The sequence below is a fragment of the Aquila chrysaetos genome, chromosome 2, assembly GCF_900496995.4.
Source record: "Aquila chrysaetos chrysaetos chromosome 2, bAquChr1.4, whole genome shotgun sequence".
Lineage (NCBI taxonomy): Eukaryota > Metazoa > Chordata > Aves > Accipitriformes > Accipitridae > Aquila > Aquila chrysaetos.
In genome coordinates, this window is record NC_044005.1 from 19,573,315 (window position 1) to 19,595,542 (window position 22,228).

Consider the following 22,228-nt stretch of genomic DNA (forward strand, 5'->3'; position numbering starts at 1 on the left):
AATTTGGGCTGAAAGAAAAACTGTGGTTTAACTAAGTGTAGTGTCTGAAAATGTAGTCTTAAATAGGTTTAATGCTTAATAAAAAATACTTCTAAATTAAAAAGAACAAGGAGGGGAAGAGGCCAATTAATAATGTTATGTATGGGCTCTTAAATACATGTAAAGGCTAGTAAAGTTATTGTTACAGCTACAGTAAGAATTAGTAGGGATCTGTCAAGAGATTACAGTTTATCTTATGGCTTGCTTACTGTAGAACACTCATAATAAGCTACAAGCCATAAAATGTCTTAAACCTCTTGAAAAGCTTAGAATTACCTTTTATTTTTAAACAGGCCTTTAACAAGTACAAAAGGGAAGGATTTTGTCTCCAGAATGTTGACAAGGCACCTCTTGCAAAGAGAAGGAAAATGAAAAAAACAAGTACAAGCACAGAGACACGTAGCAGCTCCAGTGAAAGTTCACATTCTTCTTCCTCTCACTCTCATGGTAAAACTACACCTACAAAGACACTGCAGCCAACAAACCCTACAGACAGCAATAACCCAGAAACCATCTTCCAGTTCTCTGACTGAAAAGCAGAGAATATCCTGTCTTGAAGATTTAAGTGGTTATAAACTTGGTAGTACCTATATTGTCTTCTCCCACCCGTCCTCCCTGTGGCTTAAAGACTACAGGAATGTCTGTCGCTTTAAAAATGTATTTCAATCATACCTTTTTAGCTTTGTATTTCAATACATTTCTTTTTAGCATTAAGTTTGGTATCACTGGATATGGTATAATACTATTATACAACCAACATTGTATTCTCTTAGGGCTAAATTACTAGTACGCAGTGAAGCTCGAGGTAAGGAGCTATGCTGCTCGTGGTACAGCTTGGAGGAAGACTGTTTCTCAGTGTCAGAATCTTCCTCCCAGTTTCTTCCCCACTGTTCAAAGAAAGGAAGGCTCCGTAACACACATAGAACTCTTGGATCTTCTGCTTTTACGCAGCTCTGTGAAGAATGTCAATAGAACTTGATTCTTCATGCATGTAAAGAATCATTGGTACAATGCACCAAAGCAGTATAGTACTTCAAGGCCTTTTAAAATTGTGATTATATTCTATCCCATTTATTTGAATTTTAAGAGCAAAATGAAGTGTTATGGAACTCTTACGTGGTTTTAAAAGGTAACTCCGTATATCTCGTTCTAAACAACTGGGAATATAAGTCTTAGGGGTTTTTTTTATTTATTTAATTTTTAAAAAAACATCTAGGTTAAAAGATGTCTGATAGGGCGAGGTGTCTAGTACTGTGATACAATAATTTTTATTTCTACTTTTTGAAGTTATTAACTTTTAAAATGTTTTACAGATTCTAAAATGTAATGCTATAAGAGAAAGTGAAATTTCATATGGAATGCTTTGGAAAATGGTCACATGTTAAAATATCTATTTCAAGAACTAATTATAATTTATATTTTCTTTTTATATTTACACAATAACTTTAAAATACTAAGATTTTTTTAAAGATGCAAAACCTCCAGTTTCAACATTTGTTATTATAGGGTCCATACAAAATGTATACCAAGTATTTGAATTTTGCATTGTGCAAATATGGCAGTTTAATAGTGACTGTAAAATATTAGAATATATGTTTTCTTTTTTGCACTTTATAACATCAAACGGAGATGTTTTTGTAATAAAGTGCACTCAAATCTCTCTTCCTACAAGGTGCTGAGCACTGTTTTACTGGGTTGAATGACCTGAAACCCGCCATATTTGGTGGTTGTGGTCATTGAGAAGGAGAATTCTGTACTTTGCAGGAGTGAATCCCTGTATATTACCCACTGTTTTCATTCCTTACTTTAAACTGCGAAGCTCTTTCTATCTTGCTTTTACATTGTATATAACAAATACTAGATCTGGGCACCTTGTGTAGTGTAGATGTTAACAACTTATGCACTGGGAATACTAAAGGGAAATTATATTGAACACTGTGCTTCACAACTTGTTCACTGTGGTGTTCTACAGTGAAGTATTTCCTACTGTGATAGTATAGTATGTACATAACTGTTTGGAATCATAAATGTGACTTACAGAAACATCAGCATAAACTTTTAGATCAGTGTATTTTATAAATTTGTGGAGAGCTCTTTTATTGCTTGTATTCTCAATGACTAGGGGTAACTTAAGTGCAAAAATGACTCCAGTTTTGCAAACGCTTACCATGTGTAAGTTTCCACTGAAGTCAGAGAGACTCCTTGTGTAAAGTTAATCATATGCCTAAATTTGTGTGAGGGAAGACCAATTGACCAGGGGATTTTGTTAACAGCTTGCTCTATCTTAAAGTAACCTTAATCCAAACCCTATGCAAAAAAGGTTATAGGAATTGTTTATATCAGTGGTTTTATTTGTAGAATTATATCAGATATCAGTATTGACAAATATAATACACCCATGTTTACAGGGATTGTGTGTATCAAAACAAGGCTCTGAAGCCCAACATGTTTGTTCTGTGTTCCTTTAATATTAATAATGGCATTCTGAGGTTTTGGAATTGCTCATGTGAAATAGTTTACTACTTTCTTGATGTGAATGTCAACAGTAATTGCAGCATTAATTTCAGGTTGATGTGAATATTGAGATTTGCACTGTTTATGTAGAAATAGTATATTTAAAGATCAGTATATGTGCTAATAACACAACCAATTTTAAGTGGCCGATGTTAAAATATTGAAAAATAATTGTCAATGTAATATATTCAGATTTGCTTTCTGAATGCTCTCTTTGGAAGTAATCTCAATAGTGAACATGGCTCATTTGTAAAAGAATACTTTCCCTCTCCCCAATAAACTTGCTGTAAATACAACAAACAATCCACCATTAATACTTGTTATGCAGATAGTACAAGTGAACTGGGAGGTTGGAGAACAGGTTGCTTGTAAAGTTTGCATTTTGAGGAGTTCTTGGAATTTGTTGTCTTCAGGGTAAGGACAACACAAAGCAGTTTTCTGTTTGATTCCATTTAAGTGTAAGAAACTTGGATACCAGGTGGATTTGGACTATTGTGACTCAGCTGAAATAACTTCTTAAAGTTAGAAACACAGTACAGTTGTGTCCCTGTTGGGAAATTTAAACTGTTGCTTGACAGACTGATGAAACAAAAAGAGTGCTTGCACAAGATACTAAATGCTAGAGATAATGGCTGTATTGTCAAAGTTTTTTTCACACAGGTTTTGAGAGACTGTTGCGAGACTAAAATTATTAGAATACATCACTTATATCAAAGACAACTTTTATAGATGAATATTTCTGTGTCCTCTGTGTGCTCTAACAGTAGTTATGAAATAAAAATTTAAAAACAGGGTAATTCTTTTTGGCAGGGGTAAGTACCTTTAGGTGTCACCTTGCCTTTGCTTTGAACCAGTTACCTGGGGTAGCTGAAATGTTTATCACCTCTCACTTTCTGCTGCCTCCAGGTAACAGAGCTCTTGAGGAGGTGTGTTTGACACTAAGCTGTCTGAATTTTTAGATTAGCATCTTTACATAAACATGATCTTCATTTACATTGATAAAACTAGGTTGCAACCTAGACTCTCAAGAGCAGGTTCACTTCTTGTTCAGATGTCCCTCCAGGAGACTAGTTACTCTTGGCAGAATGATGTTGTCTCAGCTTAATCTGTTGCCTAGCCTGGCACTCTAGGTCATATAAAGACCATGGGCCAAATTTTTCATGCTCGTACCACTGTTTCAAATCTGAAGTGTACAAGCCAATCTTCGTTAGTACTATAAATACTTTATATTGCCTTGGTAAAGAGGTGTTAGACTGTAAATTATGTTTATACTCAGATTAAGTTTCCTTCACAGTGCTGCTATGCATCAAGCAACTTTAATGTCTAGTAATGATATCTCTCTACTGTCAGAAATGTAATGCAGTCAGCAGTATTGTGGGCAGATTTGTTTGAAAAACCAAATTTCTTATCAGTAAAGATTTAAATAACTAGTGTGTTTATTAATCTAATCTTTAAAGTACTCAATATTCTGTAAAGCTATTTCTTTGTAATAGAAACAGAGATATTAGTAATTAAGAGGTAATTCTGTTAAAGGATTTAGAGGGGTACAAAGGAAGTAACATGACTTACCGTTCCTCTGGCTTAGTATAATTTCTACACTTTATATAAGGAAAAGCAGCTGAAATATTTGCTGTTTCTTAATAGAAGGGTCAGTGCATTTGGCATATGCATTGTTTGCTACTACCAAAAAAACTTTATTAAAATGCTTTATTATAAACAGTTTGGGCAGGGGGGTAACACAAAAATGCAGTATTTAATCAGAATGGATTGAGGCTTCAAGTTGGCATTGCTGATGTATGTATTTTGTCAGCCCTTTTTGATGGCTACTTTTTTGAACAAGGTAACGCTATCTGCACAGCTGTGTTCCCTAGCACTCATCCAGGAACAGAATAATTCTTGGCAGAAAATATTCACAAAATGATGACGTAAGTTTATTTGTTGTGATGAAGTGTTGCACAAGTGTCTTGCATGTAATACATGCACATATTAAAAATGTAAGTGTGTAGATACATGTTGTATTGCACGTCAAGGCCTCAATTTAAAGTAATATGCCTTGTTTAAGAGAACCTGTACTTAAAAATGAGTTCTCCACTCCAACAGATGCAGAGGACCAGACAAGGGGGCTACCACAGAAGAGGAAGAACGTAATGGGAAGTCAGAGATGAGGGGCTACTGGGAAGATGTTTTCAGGGATAAATTTCTCCCCTTGCTGTCTCCATGTGCGTGTAATATTCACTGACACTGAATTGCAAGCTTTCTTGCTGGTTACCCAGCATAAACGCATTTCCTAACTCTGCAGGTCTATGACTATGGGTGTCTGTGCCTATACACATGTGTATCTTTATATGACATTTTGGTCTTCAGTTGGAATTTTTAGTAATTTCTCAAGTATCATTCCAGGTGTTTTTTTCCAAGTTGGTCATCTTCATTCTTTTCCCCCATATATGACAGTCTTTCTCAGCACCGATTTTTACATTGTGAAACATGACATTGTCTTCCTTCAGTTGAGATAGTTGACTGAATATTCTGGACTGAGAGAACAGGAAATAACATGGCCGTTTCTGCTGTAAAGAGATAAAAGTACTTTGATCTTTGTCTACCTGTGGGAAACACTTCTCAGTTTGCTTTTTTGACCCACAGGGCACTGGCTGCTATAAAAAATAAGAAATGCAGAGCTGTTGGCTACCTCTGGCCTGCCATCCCGCATTTTTATATATCACTCATTGGATAGATTCTGGATGTTCAGAACATGTATGTAGAAAAGAAGACTTGGGATGATTCCTGTAGTCTGCACTAGTAAATAAAGCGATGCTTTCAATTACATAGCCCAGCTGGAGCAGTCTTTGTTTGTTGTGCCCAGAAGCAGCAAGAGCAGAGAAATGTAAGACATCTGCAATAATGTAAATTCGAAGAAAACCCATGTATTTTGACAGCCTTCATGTTCTGTGTGATAGAAAGGGAAGTCTGCAGCTGCCTGGGAATCAGTGGTAAGTGTTTAGGTAGGTGAGATGGTATGAGCTGGTCTGACAGTTTAGTGTCACCCACAGGGCCATTCCTGATCCTTTCTTCTGGCCACATGCTCTACCCTTTTTTTGGTTCTAGTGTTTGTATCGCTTCTCAGCCAGCAGACAGGGAAATAAAAGTGTTATACTAACTTGGTTAAGGTATTTTGGTTAACACTGGATTAATTGATTCGATAGTTAATCCAAAGTAAAAGTAGTAATGAAGCATTGTAAAACCTAATACACTTTAATGCTATGATTTTTGAAAACTAATACTTTATTCAGAGGTAGAAAGGAATTCATACTGTTCACACATAAAATCGCTTTTTAAAATTGGCAACCAATCTGGTTGTATTCACAAAATTCATGCAGAAGTCTGCTAACTTCCTTTGAAATGCCAACAATAAAGCAGAGAAAAACAGAACTCTAATTGCTCAGGAACTGCTCGGAAACCTATCACAGATGAAACTGCAAACTGATTGCAAACTTCCTATATTTTTCTTAATACAAAGATAATTTTTCTTTGTCAACAAATCAAGCTTCAAATCTTAAAATTGGCATCTCATTTATGTTCGTCTGATTTTCCTTGTGGTTTTTTTTTAAATATGTAGTTGTCTTAGTATGATTGTGACCAAAGGTTTATTTTCATAAGCAAGAGAAAATCTAAGGATTTAAGCTAAGGCCTTTTGAATAACCAAAAGAAGTCTGCTGGGAAAGGTAATCACTGTCTTTAGCTAGTTTAGTTCAAAATATATATTACTGACATTTACTGATAGAACTACATTGAACCAAGTACATGTTATATCAGTTATGGGTGTGATTTTGTGTGACACATTCAGCTATGCTAAAAAAGCTTTTAAGTGTAAACTAGTCTTTGGAATTACAGCGAAGTGAGAAGAAAGGAGGGAAAGTTGTATTTAAAGACGATGCAAAGAGGGGACAATGCTCAAGGTTTGTCTCCAAGCTACGCTGACAGAGGTGACTAGGTGATAGTATTATTGTATTGTGTGTAGAAGCTTACTCATAATGGTATGTATCCTTTTTTCCTTTAAAATCAATATGCAGTGGAGAAGAGAAAGTAATTAATTCACAAAAGCAGCAAGTACCTCAAAGCTTTTCTCAGATGTCTCCTTAATGAGTTCTCATCCTTTAAATATATAGCTCAGCTGTACGTAATAGTCACTCTGTTGAAGCTATGCCTTCTTCAGGGAACAGGATCCCACTGTCCGGTGATGTGTTCATTGTACAGTGATTGTACAAATTAGAACTCGAGGTGCTATATCCCTGTTGCTTTTAAGTTCAAGTGTTAGTATTATTCTACTTAATATGTATCACCATGTCAGTCCATCTGTATGCAGCCCTGGCAGGTCACTTAGTTCAATTTTAAAGCTGTCAGATTAAAAGGAAAACTTGAGATCTACTTGAACACCAAAGTGAGAACAGGCCTTTAATTTTAGCCTGCATCTGGATTACAAAAATGAGTAAAAGCTTGGCGTTGGCTTCCAACCTTGACAGTCTTAAGATGCTACTGCAGCAAATTTTGATGCTTACAGATACCCTTAATGTACTGATCTCTTTTACCTGTAGAGAAAGAAACCTGCAAAATTATTTCCTGTCAGAAAAAACTCTTTTGCTAGAGTCCCAGTAGAAGAGATCATCCGTAATTTCTACCTTTACCTCTGAAGCTGTAAAGCCAAGAAATGAATTGGTGACAGATTCTGACAGTTGGTTATAAAGGAGCAGGCTGTGTTAATTTGCAGTAAGTGGAACAGGGTGTGCTATTTCTTTTGTCAGTGTGGGCAGGGACAGGGGAAAGGGGAAGGAATGAGAAGGGAATGCTGAGTGCTTTGCCTCACCATAATGTACAGGACATTCTGGTTGCACAGCATTGCTTTTGAAGAAGCAATGGTCTCCATGTTTAACTTAAAATCTTTAAAAAAAAAACCAAAAAAACCCCCAAAAAACCATTCACCTGTCAACTTTTTTCTTAGAGGGAAATGCTGCCATTTTCAATTGGTAAAGGCAGCAACATGGACATTGATTTCCTGAATTTACTATATGCTAGCTACCAACAGATTACAGTGAAGTTTTCTTTCTGACAAGTATGCATTTCTCTAAAATTCTTAGTCATGTCAAGAAGGTGCGAAATCTTGTGGCAGGAGCTTACCAAAAAGCAAGATAAGTAATTGCAATGGTTTATTTTACCTAATATCCTGATATTCAGAAAATGAATGAGGGTAGGGTTCTGATTTTGGATGTGGAAAAGCACTAGAAGAGAGGATCATTTTGTGAATGCAGTGGTGGAAGAAATAGAAGAAAGCTGTTTTCTGGAAGACTGCTCAGAACTCATCGAAGATTTGCAGAACCAGATGTCAGCTGAATGCTCCCGTCTCTAGAGCTGTTAAAGCCTAACCATGCTGGTCTGGAGGATGGTAAGCCCAGCCTGTTGTTGCCCAATCCTGTCAGCCACAGGTTTATGAAAGTGTGTTGTTGGAGCTTCTGTCTTGGAGGTACTTCCCCTTATTTGTAGGTCTTGCTAACCACCAGGGAATGAACAGTGTTTGGCAAATCAGGTTCTTTAGCTGTGTTGGAATGATAACTGTAATGAAGGTTTTGACCTTCAATCAGCCCGTTTTCTTCTCCAGGCAATGGTATTCAGAAATAGGAAGAGATTTTTTTGTTGCCCTAAATTGTGTGGTTAACCACTGTGGTGGCTTCAAAGTTAATGCAAAGCAATCTGGAGAAGTACATTATGTCATTATGAACAAGTCAACCTTGGTTTCCCTTAGGAGAGATTCTTGCCAGAGCTGTGAACAGCGCAGAGCAGCAGCATGGGGATTCCCCTTGGATAGCTAGTGGTCTGCGTGTCCATTGTTCTTCCAACTCTGGAAGCTGTGCTGGGAGCTCTTCTCACAGAAGAATTTTAAAAAAATAAGCTGAACATCTGAATGCTAGGCAGATGATACTTGGGTGAAGGCAGTTTTGTAGGTAATAACCAAGGATGTTTATTGGCTGTTGCATTATGCACAACTTTTATGGAAGTAGGGAGAAATATCTGAACAAGTCTGTAAGACAGACTGATAGTATTTGAGCTATTGCTGATCTCCAGCACTGTCAGGAACTTGTTGTTGGAGAAAAATGTGTTAAAATGCCTATATGTTTAAGTCCTATGGTGTAATGCTATCTGTATACCTAAAGAATCCCACATTCTTCTAGCGTAATTTGGTTTAAGTAAGTTATGCAGGTTTTGTTTGTGGGGGTTTTTTTTAATTATTATTATTTATTTTTACTCCCCATATCCTATACATAATTCTGCTCCTTTCCTGAGCTTTCTATGTTAACCCTTTTATCGCTTTGATTTCTCTAGTCTTTCTGCTTGTCCTGAAAGGCAATGCATGGATCTTTCTGCCCAAAAACGCCTGCAGAGTCAGATGTCCAATACATAGAAGGAATAAAAATAAGAAGGAATGCTATGCAAAAAACCCTTCCCTTTCTCAGAAGTGTAGAAATACCTAGCTTAAATACACTGGTCAATGGCTGGGTATTTTACTCTTCACACAACCGTTACATTTTATAAATGGAATGAGCAGTGTTAGAAGTACACAAAGAACAGTTTTAAAAATGCAAAAAAAAAGAATTTTTTTTTTTTTTTTTGAATGAGTGCAAACCAAAAGGTACAAACTCAAATAGCACTTTCAGACTTGGAGCTAAACATACTCTGAATAGTGTCAGATTTGGCTGGCTGATTTGCCTTTTACACTTTGAAGTAGGTTTAGGTCAGAAGCATGCAGGAGAAGTCTTCTTTGTCCTGCAGATGTGAAACTTCAGATTTTCAAGAACCTGTACTTGGACCTAGCAGGAGCACTAAGAGGCTGAAAGCTGGCAGTTATTCCCCAGAAACTTTGCTCATGAATCATCTTTGTGAACTGAAGATGTATAAAGCCCACAGAATGATAGTTCATATCCATGCCCAACCAACTGTAGTCACAGTAACATTGTTGCTTTCTGCTTTAGTTTTTATCAAGCAGCTAAAAAAAGTACGTATGTTCTGTTGTTACCTGGTCTGTGCTGATAGGTAGAATGATCTCCAGGACAGTGAAGCAGACTGGAAATGATCCGTTCTGTGGTTTCAGGCAAATGCTAGACCTTTTGGAGACTACTTTGATCATATTAACTGTATTTTAAATAAGCTGCGGTTCAGTCCTAATCTTCCCTGGAAATATCTAGCTCAACTTTTCATAGAAAGGAGCTATGACATAGTGGAGTACGTGAAGAGGAAAAATGTTGATTTCTGAAGACTCTTGGAAGACACAAGCAGAATTTGTCTTTCTGCCAACAAGACCAAGTGTTAGGCAATAGAATTCTGAAAGGTTGAGTAGGGCCAGATAAAGTAAGTTGCAGCGTGTAAAGCCAAGTGAATATTGCAAAAACATAAGAAATGTCTTACTGAGTCAAACCAGTGAGACCAGAAATGCATGCAGCATTCAAGGTGCAGGCATGCCATGGTTTACAGACTGGCAGAATGGTGCCCGCTGCTTTGCTCTCAGTAGCCTTCCTGGTGATGCCTGGTGTTTTGTGGGCTGCCACTGCACAATGCAGCAAGGATTTCGGGGAATTGTCTGTGACGTCCTATCTGACATCCTATGTAGAGCAGGTATCAAATGTAAATCAGTCTTCTGTAGAGCAAATAACTTGTGTTCGATCAATTCATGTTACCTGAAAAGCATCCAGTCTTGTTTTGGAGACATCAAGACTTGAAGAATCCACTGCCTCTTTGGTATTTGACCAAATAGTTAATTATCCTGATAGCTTTTAAAAAGATAGAGTTCCTTACATATATTTATTTGTCACAGGTCTCCAACTTTGTGTTCTTATTTTATTTTCTCTGTTAATCTATTTGTAAATGCTGTTTTCTTTACATGAAGTTTAATTTCCAAAACATAAAGCCAGTATTTTGTTCGTTCTGCCAATTATTATGGCAGAGATAGACGGTTGATTGGCTGGATGTCTTAACCCATATTTGCTGTGCAGAAATAGCAGCTAGCACTCTGTTACTGGGTCCACATTTTGCCAGTTCTTAGCGTTTCTGCGCAATTGGAGTGCAGGTCTCTTGGAATTTGCCCCAGCTGATCCTAGGAAGTCTCCTCTCGCTGCTGAGGACCTTGCTTTTGGAAGATCATAATGTAACCTTGTATGCAAATTTCCAGGTTTTTCTCTTAGGGTCACATCAGGCTAGGCAGGCTATACTCTGCCACTGTCTTCTGCATTCCTTTGCCATGTAAGCACAAGCCCAGTGTCCTCATGATGCCCCTGGCATTCCATGAGCTATTCAGAGGCATGTGATGAGATGGAAGGGGGCAACCCTTTGTTTTAGGACTTTCGTGTACTAACTCTGGATCTACTGATTTTTAAGACTTCTCTCCAGTTATTAACATCATTGAAAAAATGATTTTCATTCTTTCCAAAGAGAGAACAAAAACAGTTGCTGAACACTCATTTATCTATATCACAAACATTTTTCTTACCTCTAGATAGTAATGAACTGATGAGGTTGCTAGAATTTTTGCATTATCTTTATCCTCAGCAACTCCCGATCTCTGTGGATTCCTCTAATTTATTTCGTTTTTTTTACCCATTTGTCATAGTACTCACAACATAGAGCAATTTCTGTTAATGTTTTAAACTGTAGCCTACAGGTTTAGAAACTCTCAGAAATTATATGTAATTTTCGACTCCCTCTGGTGGTCTGGCAATGTAGTTGGCAAGTTTAACTGCTAATACTGACGGCAACAAGGAAAACGTTTGAATGCAGTATGACACTGTAGATGCTTCGAATTTAATCATCGTTGTTTGTCCCAGATGCATTTAAATAGCAGTGGGGAAAATACTGATGTTTATTAATAATAAAAATAATTTTTATTACCAATGACTAGCTAGGAACATTGCAAAAAAAGTGGGGGGGAGAAAATGAAAATTCAAAGCTTTTCTTCTATGTAACAATTGAATTTATTTAAAGGGATTGAATTTAGGAACCAAAGAAGAGTTGTAACTCAGCTGCTGCACTCAGTAAATTCAATGTGAGAAACATTTGTTCTTCATCTTCTCTTAAGTGGTCACAGAAGTGCAGTTTGAAACAGCAATTATGTGAAGACAGTGATTGCTGTGTAGACAGAAACTGACCTGGGAATAAAACTTAAGTATGATTTTAGCCAATAATGTAATGAAATCAAACAATGTACTACAGAGAGAAGAGCTGCCACTATTGATTTGCTAGCTGAAGAGACTTTACTCAGATTTGAGAAGAGGTTCATATTTATTAAAAAATAGTTTTCTAATTTCCTAACATGTAATAGGTATCTTATTTTTACCCTTAAGAAATAGTTAAAAATAGTACATGGCTTATTTTCTGTGCTGGATAGAACAAAAGGAACTGAAAAGCAGTGGGTTAATTAAAGTGTAAGAAGCTTGCATCTTTCTAAAAATGCATAATTACTATTTTTTAAAATCCAGAATAGTTCTATTCTGGACACTTTTTGCATAAATGCATCAAAAGAATAGGAAAATGTCTTTGCCACTGAGGTTCAATTTGTCTAGAAAGATTTTTTTGTTTTTAAGTTCAAGTGAGACATTAAGCTACAATCTGGATCACATCTAGAATTTAGCTGAACTGTGTTTATCAGTTTTGTTACTGTGCAAAGACAGTGTGGAGACTCTCTTTACCTGCTGCCCTATGGGCATCACTGTGTGGGACAATAATTTGAAATACAGCAGGAAAGAGGCTTACCGTGAGAGTAACACAATGGCATAGCCATGATTAGACCTTTCCTTGGCTCTTCCCTGAACTTAAAAGTAGCCAAAACATTTATTTGAAATCCTTAGACCTTTGAACAAGGCTGAAAAGTTTTACACTGGCACAATAAATGTGAGAAACAGCAAGCTATGGTATTTTTCTTCCCATTTTGCTTCCTGTTAGTTACTACATTTTAATATAGGATAACAACTTTACTGGCAATATAGCTTTCGAAAAATACAGTTGTGGAACAAGCAGCAATTCAGATATAAATACTCACATCTATTCAGCCTATAAACACCAGTGAAGTGCTTTTCTGGGAGGTGACATTTTTTTCATGTTGTGGTTTTGGTTGGCTTTGGGGTTTTTTTGTATGTGTAAATATATGCATTTGTGATGCAGAGGATGTTTCCAGAAACAGTATGACAGGTTTAAAATGCAGTATGAAACGTTGGGCTGAAACAATATGATTTTAACATGTATTGCCAGTTGAGTGATACTCTTCCTTGCCCTTTCATTGGCAATGCCAGTTCCTGTTTAGCATGAATGGGCTTGGAAAGGATCTCTTTTTGGAGTCTGACTTTTTAGCTTTTACAGAACAATTAGTAATTAAACTTCAGATTCAGCCTATCAATAGCAAGGACTGTTAGTACTGTCATTTATTAAGCACTAAGAATTAACATCAAGGGATTTCATAGAGTAGTGAAAAATAAGTATTTGCCTCATTTTACAGGCATACATTCTGTTTTAAGTATCAATTGTACTGTCCATTATTTGACAAGTACAGTACGAATTGAATCAGTTTGAAAGCAACAAACTACAAAATCAGAAGTCCATTGTGAAGGAAAAAAAATGCTTTCCAGGTTCCTAGGTTTTCCTGAATTGTTTTGTGTATGATTTTAACTTTCAAACAGCAGTAAGGGCTTACTGGTTTACAAAAATAATGTACATTCACTGATGTAACTATTTTATCTTTAAGAAAATAAACTCATCTGAGTACAAAACCTTGAAATGTTGAAGTATTTTGATAAAGCGTATTTCACTTATGTGACTATTCCTTTCTATGAGGTGGTGGTGGCAGGTTTTATAATGTGCATGTCATCAAACTGTTGATTTTGCGAATGCTGTTCAGTCTCACTTCCCTTTAAATTGCATTTTGATACTCTCAGAAGGGATCCAAGTGTCACTGTGAAATTATTTTCTCTAACAATTTTCATATGGTCTGTTCTAAATTTCATAGAGATTACTGGCTTCAGTAGGAATGGAGAACTCTGCAGTTACCTTGTTTCACTAACAGTGTTATGCTAACTTTAAAAACTTAGAAGCAAAAATTTTTCTGGAATCTATAATGCTTATGAGTTGTGCTCTTCACTGTAGAGAAATTACTTCTCACATTAATGCATTTTGGCCTGACAATTTTTGCACTTCACATTTGAGAAAATGGCAGACAGTAGTAGGAGTTGAATACAATTGCTTTAAAATACAAATAATATTTCAATTGCATCTCTGATCACTTGCAATAGAATACATTTAACATCTTAATAGACATTAAAATGTTGATTTGAATTGAAAGATAAGAAATTGGTAAAATAAGGATTTGTGCTGAGGAAATGCTTCTTTTTAATACTGACTTTTAAATTCTATTTTACACTTCGTGGAGATAAAATAAGGACTTTCGTGCTATCTTCTGTAACATTATATTTCCCTCAAAATCCTTGTCTTTCTTGCTATAGAAACTCTGAGGAAGAAAATAGTTTTAATAATCTACACTTTTATTAGCAGTTTCAGACAAACTCTACTTGGAAAAAAACCCAAACCACTGGTCAGCGTGCCAGACTAAAATCAGAGCAGTAGGTAAACTTGCATATTAAACACTTTCTGTAAATAGTGAAACAATACTTGCCATTAACCATTGATAGCCTTTCACACAAATTGGATGTTAAGCTTTGACTAGTCTGTTCTCTCAAGGGCCTCCATACCAGGGAGCTGACTTCAGCAAAGGTGTCATGAAAATACTGTTTCAAACTTTTTTTTTTTTTTTTTTTAAAAGAATAAAGGAAAGCTAGAACAAAGGTGAGGTTTGGTTCTTCCCCTGCCACTTCAGCAGTGAACAGTATTTGCCTAAGAAGCCAGAAACTCGGTCTAGAATAAAACCCAGTGATCTTGTAAGTTTGATTGCATTTTTTTTTCTCATGTGAGTTCCTTGCATTCTATTTGAATATGTTACCTTTAAAAATGCAAGTACTTTTTAAATTGTTTTTTTCTGATTCCTTGTTATAGAATGTTTAATATCTTAGTAGAGATGTTACCTTATTTAAGACAGTTTATATTCTCTATAACTCTTACATTTTTACAAATTTAAAGCCCCATCACTTCTGTTTCTCATAGTTCTGTATGGAGTACTAGTGCAGGAAACTTCTTGATCAGGTTTATTTTCAGGTTACCAGAAGTATCAGAGTACCATATCAGTGTGTTCCTGTGTACTGAAAGTTCCTGTTTCTTCCTACCAAGCTCATGAAATTGCACTGAACAATCCATTATTTCTCTTATTGCCCTGTGTTAGGGGGAATTGGAATGTAAGAGATTGCATAAGGCAAAATGGTTGATCAATACATCTTAGTTACTTTTCCTGCATTTTAATTTTCCATTGTTTTCAGAAACAAGGTATCTCTCTATGTCTTCTTGCTAGCCAGCTACCTCACTGTACAAGCAGACTTCCTATTTCTAGCAAAGTGCATGTATGCTTCAGTCTGTGCCAACAGTTTACTAAATGGGCCATTTCCAGAAACACTTTGTTTCAGTTTGAAAAAATAAATGGCAATTGACAAAATATGCAGGATCACCCTTCTTTTCTATATCACATTCATGCTATTCATTCCAGATCCATTATTGTATACAGTTATGGGTCATCGGCAATGGAATCTCGTCAGAGCAGTCTTAGGTATATGGAAGTTTCATTAATGTTAAAACAGATTTCCTAATTGTTCCAATGCATTTCAAAATATACTAATTACTTTTGCATAGATGTCTCACTTCATAAATAGTAGCTGTTGAGATAATAAGCCTAGTGAACTGTTATATAAATATTTTAATAGTATTTTGCTAGTAGCTTTTACTGAAATGATGTGATCAGTGCTAACAAAATGTGTTAAAATTGTTGTGAATAAATATGAATAATCTTCATAAGCAAATTAACTCTTCAAAATTTGAAATTTTAGTTTTCATATTGTTATGTGTAAAAGAACTAGTAGTTATGATATCAAAGATTTTGAATTTTCATTCCTTTTCTGCCTCATTTTTAATTTAATTGTCTTATCTTTCCAGTAAAACACCAAGCTATAATCAGTTTAATGTCCTCTGGATCTTGTGAAACCTCACGTAAGCAAAAAATGCTTTATCACGTATTTTTTCTTTTGCTTTTGTTACAGTATTAAATCTTCTTTCCACTCCTGCAGCACTCCATTGTATTTCTTAAAATACTGTTATGTTCTGCTACTGTTTCTATTTCACTTTTTAAAATCTGAAGTATACTTTTTTTGAAATTGGACTGTAACCTGAAAGTGCTGTAACACAGCTTGATAAAAAGGCAGATTACAGTATCTGAACTTTGTGCTGTTATGCTTTCAATAGCACTGGGAATGAAAAGTAAATTAGTTGAAACACTGAGAAAGACATCTCATACCTGTCATAGAGTTGCAATAGCTGTGATGGTCTAAGGATAGAAGCAAAGCATGGTTTGTAGCAAGTGCATGTTTATTACATTGAGGGTACAGCTGGGGAACACACGGACAAGATTTAACTGATCTATTTATATAACAGCACATAAAGGTGACTGGTGATAGTATTGTTCCCCAAGAATTTGAAGGTCCGGATTCACAGGGTTTGGGGAATAAGATACATTGTTCTTAACAGTTATGAAAGTGTGATTGACCTATCTCAGGCTAGTAATGTTATGTTTGCCTAAATTTGACTTCTGAGTTTGTGATCTTGACGTTTCTGAAGACTGAGACTAAAACATGCTAGATCCGGAAGAGTGCAATGTAAGTAAGAGAAATAATAGCATCCATCCTGTATTTTGAATCTTCAAACCAGCAGACAGATAGTCATCCGCACAAACTCAACCAGATACGTATGAGCGTCACTGACTTCTCCTTTCTGGGGATAAAGAGAACTAATTGTACAAGTCTGCCCTATAACCTTAGGATATGGAGCAAAACATTTTAATTACTTAAATTCATATTGTGTCTAATGTAGCAGATTACACCGCATCTCTGCAAAACCTGTTCTGTCAGTGGGATGTATCCTTATTTGGGGAAAAGTAAATAGCAATTTGCGAGATTTTTCTCCAGTGCAGTCTTGGTCTTTTTGCTATGTTTTTCAGTGAAAATCAGTCATGGCGGTTGTTTTCTGAGGTGTATGTAAGTTTGTGGAACTGGTGTGTCACGTAGGCGTGAGGTAGCGTTTGACAAAGATACATGGTATTTATTGAAATCGTTTCAGCTAGTATTTTTATTCCACCCAACTGTTGGAAATGCATTTATTTTCTCAAAACACAGGGCATAAACTACGTACAGTGCAGATCTTTGTTACACAGGCACTGCTCTACCATCTGCTGTTTAACTAAGGAGCAAGTGAGTACTGAGCTGGTGGGCCACGCCGGGGTCCACCTTCCGATGGGACCAGGTGTGAAAGAGTGTGTCAGCTAAATGAGACCGCGGAGAAGGCGCGGTGTGAGGTATGTGGATGGAGAAGAGGAAAAGCAGAATGCCTTTAAATGGATTAAAAACCCTAGAGCGAGTGGGGATGAGTCGTTTCAAGGTGGGGGAAGGGGTGACCATTAACGGGCAGGAACTGATTTTGTGTTGCGTTTTGTGGAAATGGAAAAGTATAGCAGACGGGGGTGATGGTGCGTATTCATCATTAGCCTGTGGAAGGATGAGATGAGATGAATTTTCCCCCCGCCCCCCCCCCCCCCGTACGTAATTGGGCCAATCATTTTAAAAGAGCGGTTCCTGCCGGTGGCCGCGGGAGCCCGGCTGTACCGGCCCGGCTACCAGCGGCACCTTCAGCAGCAGCGCGGCCGCCTCCCTCCCTCTCCTCGGGCTGTCAGGGCAGTGGCGGCAGCGCCCGGCCCTTGCCGACCCGCGGGCGGGCGGAGCGGGGCGGGGCGGGGCCGCGCCGTGCCGCGCCTCCCCGCCCCGCGCTCCCCGGGAGGGCTCCGGGCCGCCCCCGCCGCCTGGCCCCGCCCCGCGCCGCGCAGCGCTGCGCTGCCCGCCGCTGCCCGCCGCTGCCCGGCAGGTGGCGCCACTCGCGCCGCTCGCCCGCCAGCGCGGCGCGGGCCGCAGCCCTTCAAGTTCCGCCGCCGCTGCCGGCGCCCGGTGCCGCCGCCGTCCTTTCCCCGCCTTCCCCTTCCCGCCGCCCCGGCCCCTTCGCCCGCCGGGGCCCATCGGCCCGGCCCGGCCCTGGCCATGGCCACCAAGAAGGCGGGGTCGCGGCTGGAGACGGAGATCGAGCGGTGCCGCTCGGAGTGCCAGTGGGAGCGGATCCCCGAGCTCGTCAAGCAGCTCTCGGCCAAGCTCATCGCTAACGGTGCGGCGCAGGGCGGGAGGCGGCAGGCCGCGGCGGAGGGCCCGCGGGGGGGGGGGGGGGCGGCCGGCGGGGCTCCCGGGCCCGGCAGTGCATCGGGCGGCCGGCGCGGGGCCTGCCCGCCCCGCGTGCGCGGGGATCGGCGTTTCGCGGGGGGCCGCCGGTGCGGGTCGGTCGGGCCTCCCCGCGCCCCGCGGAGCAGGAGCCCCGAGGGGGGCGGCGGGGAGGCGGGCGCCGCCGAGGCCCTGACCCCGGCGTGCGAGCGGTGAGCTGGGGCGCTCCCCTCAAGTCCGAGGCAGGCCGCCTTTCGTTTCCCCCCGCCGGCAGCCGGGCCCTGTGGGCTTATGTCCTGAACTGCCGAGCGGTCTGATGGCTTATCGTGAGTGTTGCAGTTCCGCAGGCACACATGCTGACGGTGTGCATAAAGCCATAAATGTCCTTTCGCCTTCTGTGCGCAGCCGGCGTCTATCTGTACGCAGCGTGTGGTACGTCGGCGTCTGTCCCTTTTCTTGAAAGCATGCCTCGGCCATATAGTGCAGCTTTGTTTATTTTCTCATAAAACCCGAACGGTTTGCTTGGTTTCTTATGTCACAAACTTTTAAATGTGTAGCTGAAGGAGGTGAAAAGCGGTGCTTGGTTCTGAGATATGGAAGTGCCTCATGAGCAAGGGAGATGCAAGTTCTTTTCTTTGGCATGGATGCCTTCATTCTGTGTGTGAGAAAAGATATGGGGATAGTGCCTACCTCTTGGCTCACTCATCTGCTTGAGGTGGACCTGGAGGTATTTTTAGAGGGAAATCAAGCCTGCAGAGACAGAACTTGGGGTGAATTCACAAGTGATAAGTTAACATAGAGAGAGGATGAGGCGTAAGGTTGGTGTCACGGGGAGTGTGTTGCAGAGGCAGTGATAGCTTTACACATTTAGGCAGGGAAGAAAACTGCATGATTCAGGTCTATAGGAATAGAAATAAAAGAAGAAAAGCCAGAATCAAAGTAAAGAGAGATAATTTAAGAGTAGATGTACCCACACAGATAACCTTACATACGTTGGCTTTAAGAACAGCTGGGTGATGATCCTGAAACACACTGGTATTATACTAACTAAAAATAAACACAAGTAAAAAGGTGGAAGGTATTATGTTTAGTTTGAGGACATGCTTCACTGAGTTACAGACTATGAACTAGTTAGAGATCAGTTCAAGCAAAGGCAAATGTTTTTTGGCTGTCTGGTTGAGAAACATGATCTTCATAGTTTTAAGATGTACTAAGGTATTTCAGACAGGTGGGGAGAGCTAGGTAGATGATGTTATTGACAGTTTGACTTAAATTTCTCTGACCTGGGTACTTTTTACCTAACTGAAGCATATCAGAGAAGATTATGCAGTCTGCGTAGCTTTACACTTAGGTGATTTTCCTAGTGTGGTATCTTCTAGATTCTGTACCAGTCAAAATACAAACTATTGGAGCATTTCCTGATCTTTAAAACATGGGGAAGTATCATATGTAGATTTAGTCTCTTTCTGACAGCACAGGAATGATTAAATCAATGTCCGTGGCTTCCAAGTTCTAGCTAACTGAGAACATCAACAGTCAGTAAGCTAAGTGATTGTAAGGGACTCTTCTTTTGTAGTGGAGTAACACAGGAAGAGAGTAATTTATTTAATGAAATACATGTTCCCGATGTTGAGAGTGTCTAAAACTGTAAGTTTGTGTTTGAGATCCTGGTGTACTTAACAGGTTGCAGGCCAAGGTTATTGGCTAGTGAGACTACGGAGGAGAGAATGCCTCTGTTCCACCCATGAAGAGAGATATGAACTGAAAGGCTTGCCAATGCGTATCCCTGTTGTTAGTTAATCTGAAATACTTAACTGAAGAAAAAGTACTTGGAACTTTACTGCTTCCTTCTGTAGCAATGTTCAGTTCTACAAATCAGCTAGGGAATGGATAACAAAATACCGTTTTTTTGGCTAAATGTGGAACTATGTTATAGGAATGATTTAAAAGCATGAGAGGAGGAAAAAGAGGGGAGAGGATCTTCATTCTGTCCATATTCTGGCCATAATTGGCTCTGACTCTTGAATGTTGGAGCATTTTAACTGAGGATATCAGCGTTGCTAGGAATAGGGTTTATTGCTCTTTGAACACAGATGGGAAGGAATCCTTTGGGGAAGCTATCTTGTAATCTCTTCAATCTTGCGCTGTGGCAAAAAAAAAATAGACTGTTACTTTACCAGGACTTAATTACATCTCCTGTTTGGAAATGGGGATTAGAGAATTTGACAGAAATTATAATGGGCTGGATTATTATTTGGGCTGTCTTGCATTGATATAGTATTTCCTATTATCAAGTTCCCATTCCTTGATGCTTGCAACCCAAATTAGATGAAGGAAGAAACAGTAATGACAGATCCCAAGATGAAGGGCTGTGTGGATGCATAAGGCAATAATATATACTTCTGGAGAAGCATAGCACTTGAGAGGTGCAGTATTTTGCGTGGACTTGATTACTGTGTTGTTTATTCTGTTTTGTTCTGCTGATGGATCCAATCTACTCCCTCATAGAATTAGCAGTCTATATAAAACCTGAGAGTGGATGAAATACAAATGACAGTTTACGTAGGATTCTGGATGCACAAAAATGACACTTACTAGAATCAATTTCTGTATCTGATGGATTGTATTTAAAAGGCTTTGTGAGCTTACTGAGCTTTAAGATAAAGAGGGAAGAGAAATGTTAATGGATTGGTCACTGCCTTTGCTATACTATAAGTAATAGTCACAATTTGGATCATGGAAAAATGTGTGCTCTGTGTCAAGCCTGTGACTTGCATTGTTTTTCACAAAGGATAGATAGATGAAGGAAGGGTCTGTAACCTAAGTCAGAATTCTTAGGCACTTATCCAGTTTGTATTACATTTCTCTCCTTCAGAACCAGAACTCAGCAGTAATGATTCATGCTATGTAACACAAATCTCTGAGCTCTTGCTTCATCAGCACTCCCGTAAAAGATTGGGTCAAAACTGTTACATGCAGGTGTGGTGGGTTAGCCTTGGCTAACAGCAAATGCCCACCCAGCTGCTCAGTCTCTCCCTTTCCTTAGTGGGGTAGGGGCAGAAAATAGGATGAGAAGACTCGTAGCTTCAGATAAAGACAGGGAGATCGCTTACTAATTACTGTTGTGGGCAAAACGGGCTTGACCTGGGAAAAATTAATTTAATTTGTCAGCAGTTAAAATAGATTCAGATAGTAAGAAACAGAAAGACAGGCATGGAAGCAACACTTTTCCTCCCCGCTTTCCCAGGCTCAACTTCAGTCCTGTGTCCCAGACTCCTGTGCCCCTCTCCATGTGGTGTGGGGGGCAAAGGGGGTTACAGTTGGTGCAAGGTGGTTTCTTTCTGCTGCTCCTTCCTTCTCACGTTTTTCCTCTGCTCTGGCCTGGGGTCCCTGCTGGCTGCAGTCAGTCCTTCAGGAAAAAAATCTGCTCTGGCACAGGCTCTCCATGTGCTGCAGTTCCTTCAGGGCATATCCACCTGCTCCAGTTTGGGTCCTTCCCAGGCTGCAGTGGTGGATATCTGCTCTGGCACCTGGAGCACCTCCTCCGCCTCCTTCTCTGACCTTGGTGTTCCCTCTGCTGTTTCTCAGTCCTTTTGTTCCCTCCTCCTCTCTGTGGCATTTTCTGCCCTTTCTTAAATACGCTTTCACAGAGGTGCTGCCAGCTTCGCTGAGGGGCTCAGCTGTGTCTTGCTGTGGGTCTGCTGGAGCCAGCTGGGCCTGGGACAGGGCAGCCCTATGCCTCTTCCCACAGGGGCCACCCCTGCAGCCCTGCTGCTGCTGTTTACACCCAGTACAACAGTATTTACAAAAACTGTAGCAGCTGGCATAGAAATCATTGTGCTACTCTGAGGTTCACAAAGATGTGGTCCTTGGCTAGTCCGCAGGCTGTTTGGTTGCAGGAAAGGTGCCTTCCTCAGGTGTTCTCATCCTGAGTATCACTTGTCAAATGGAACTGAGACAAACCCCAAGTTGTTAGAAATAAGATCTTAAAGTGTTTTTCACTAATGAAACTTTGTGGGTGTTCCCAACTAGTTTAACTAACTGAAAATGGTTCTTTTTAAGAAAATGATCTGAAGAAATTTTGATTCCGTTTGTTGAATTTTGTCTAACATTGCAAATGAACAGCATGGTGGTAAAGCACCGTCATGAGCGTTAGCAAATCTCCAAGTACAAAATTACTTGTTCACAGATTATTGGAAGAGGTAAAATAGTAAATGTTGAATATCTGAAATTAATGAGAATGT

The 22,228-nt window shown here is 39.4% G+C and overlaps 2 protein-coding genes across 15 annotated transcripts in view; both read left to right on the plus strand.

Annotated features, from left to right (window-relative positions):
• Positions 1–2,853, plus strand: part of RPS6KA5 (ribosomal protein S6 kinase A5) — an 83,998-nt gene extending 81,145 nt beyond the window's left edge. For all 9 annotated transcript variants that reach the window (XM_030006552.2, XM_030006524.2, XM_030006558.2 and 6 more), the window contains one exon: positions 333–2,853. In XM_030006552.2, the coding sequence (XP_029862412.1) occupies positions 333–572 (240 nt within the window). In that variant the 3' untranslated portion in view covers positions 573–2,853. The remainder of the gene's footprint in view (positions 1–332) is intronic.
• A 14,829-nt stretch (positions 2,854–17,682) lies between these two features.
• Positions 17,683–22,228, plus strand: part of TTC7B (tetratricopeptide repeat domain 7B) — a 143,620-nt gene continuing 139,074 nt past the window's right edge. For 3 of the 6 annotated variants that reach the window (XM_030006513.2, XM_030006453.2, XM_030006519.2), the window contains exon 1: positions 17,683–17,934. In XM_030006513.2, the coding sequence (XP_029862373.1) occupies positions 17,814–17,934 (121 nt within the window). In that variant the 5' untranslated portion in view covers positions 17,683–17,813. The remainder of the gene's footprint in view (positions 17,935–22,228) is intronic. The other 3 variants (XM_030006462.2, XM_030006499.2, XM_030006479.2) reach the window with 3 other exon arrangements.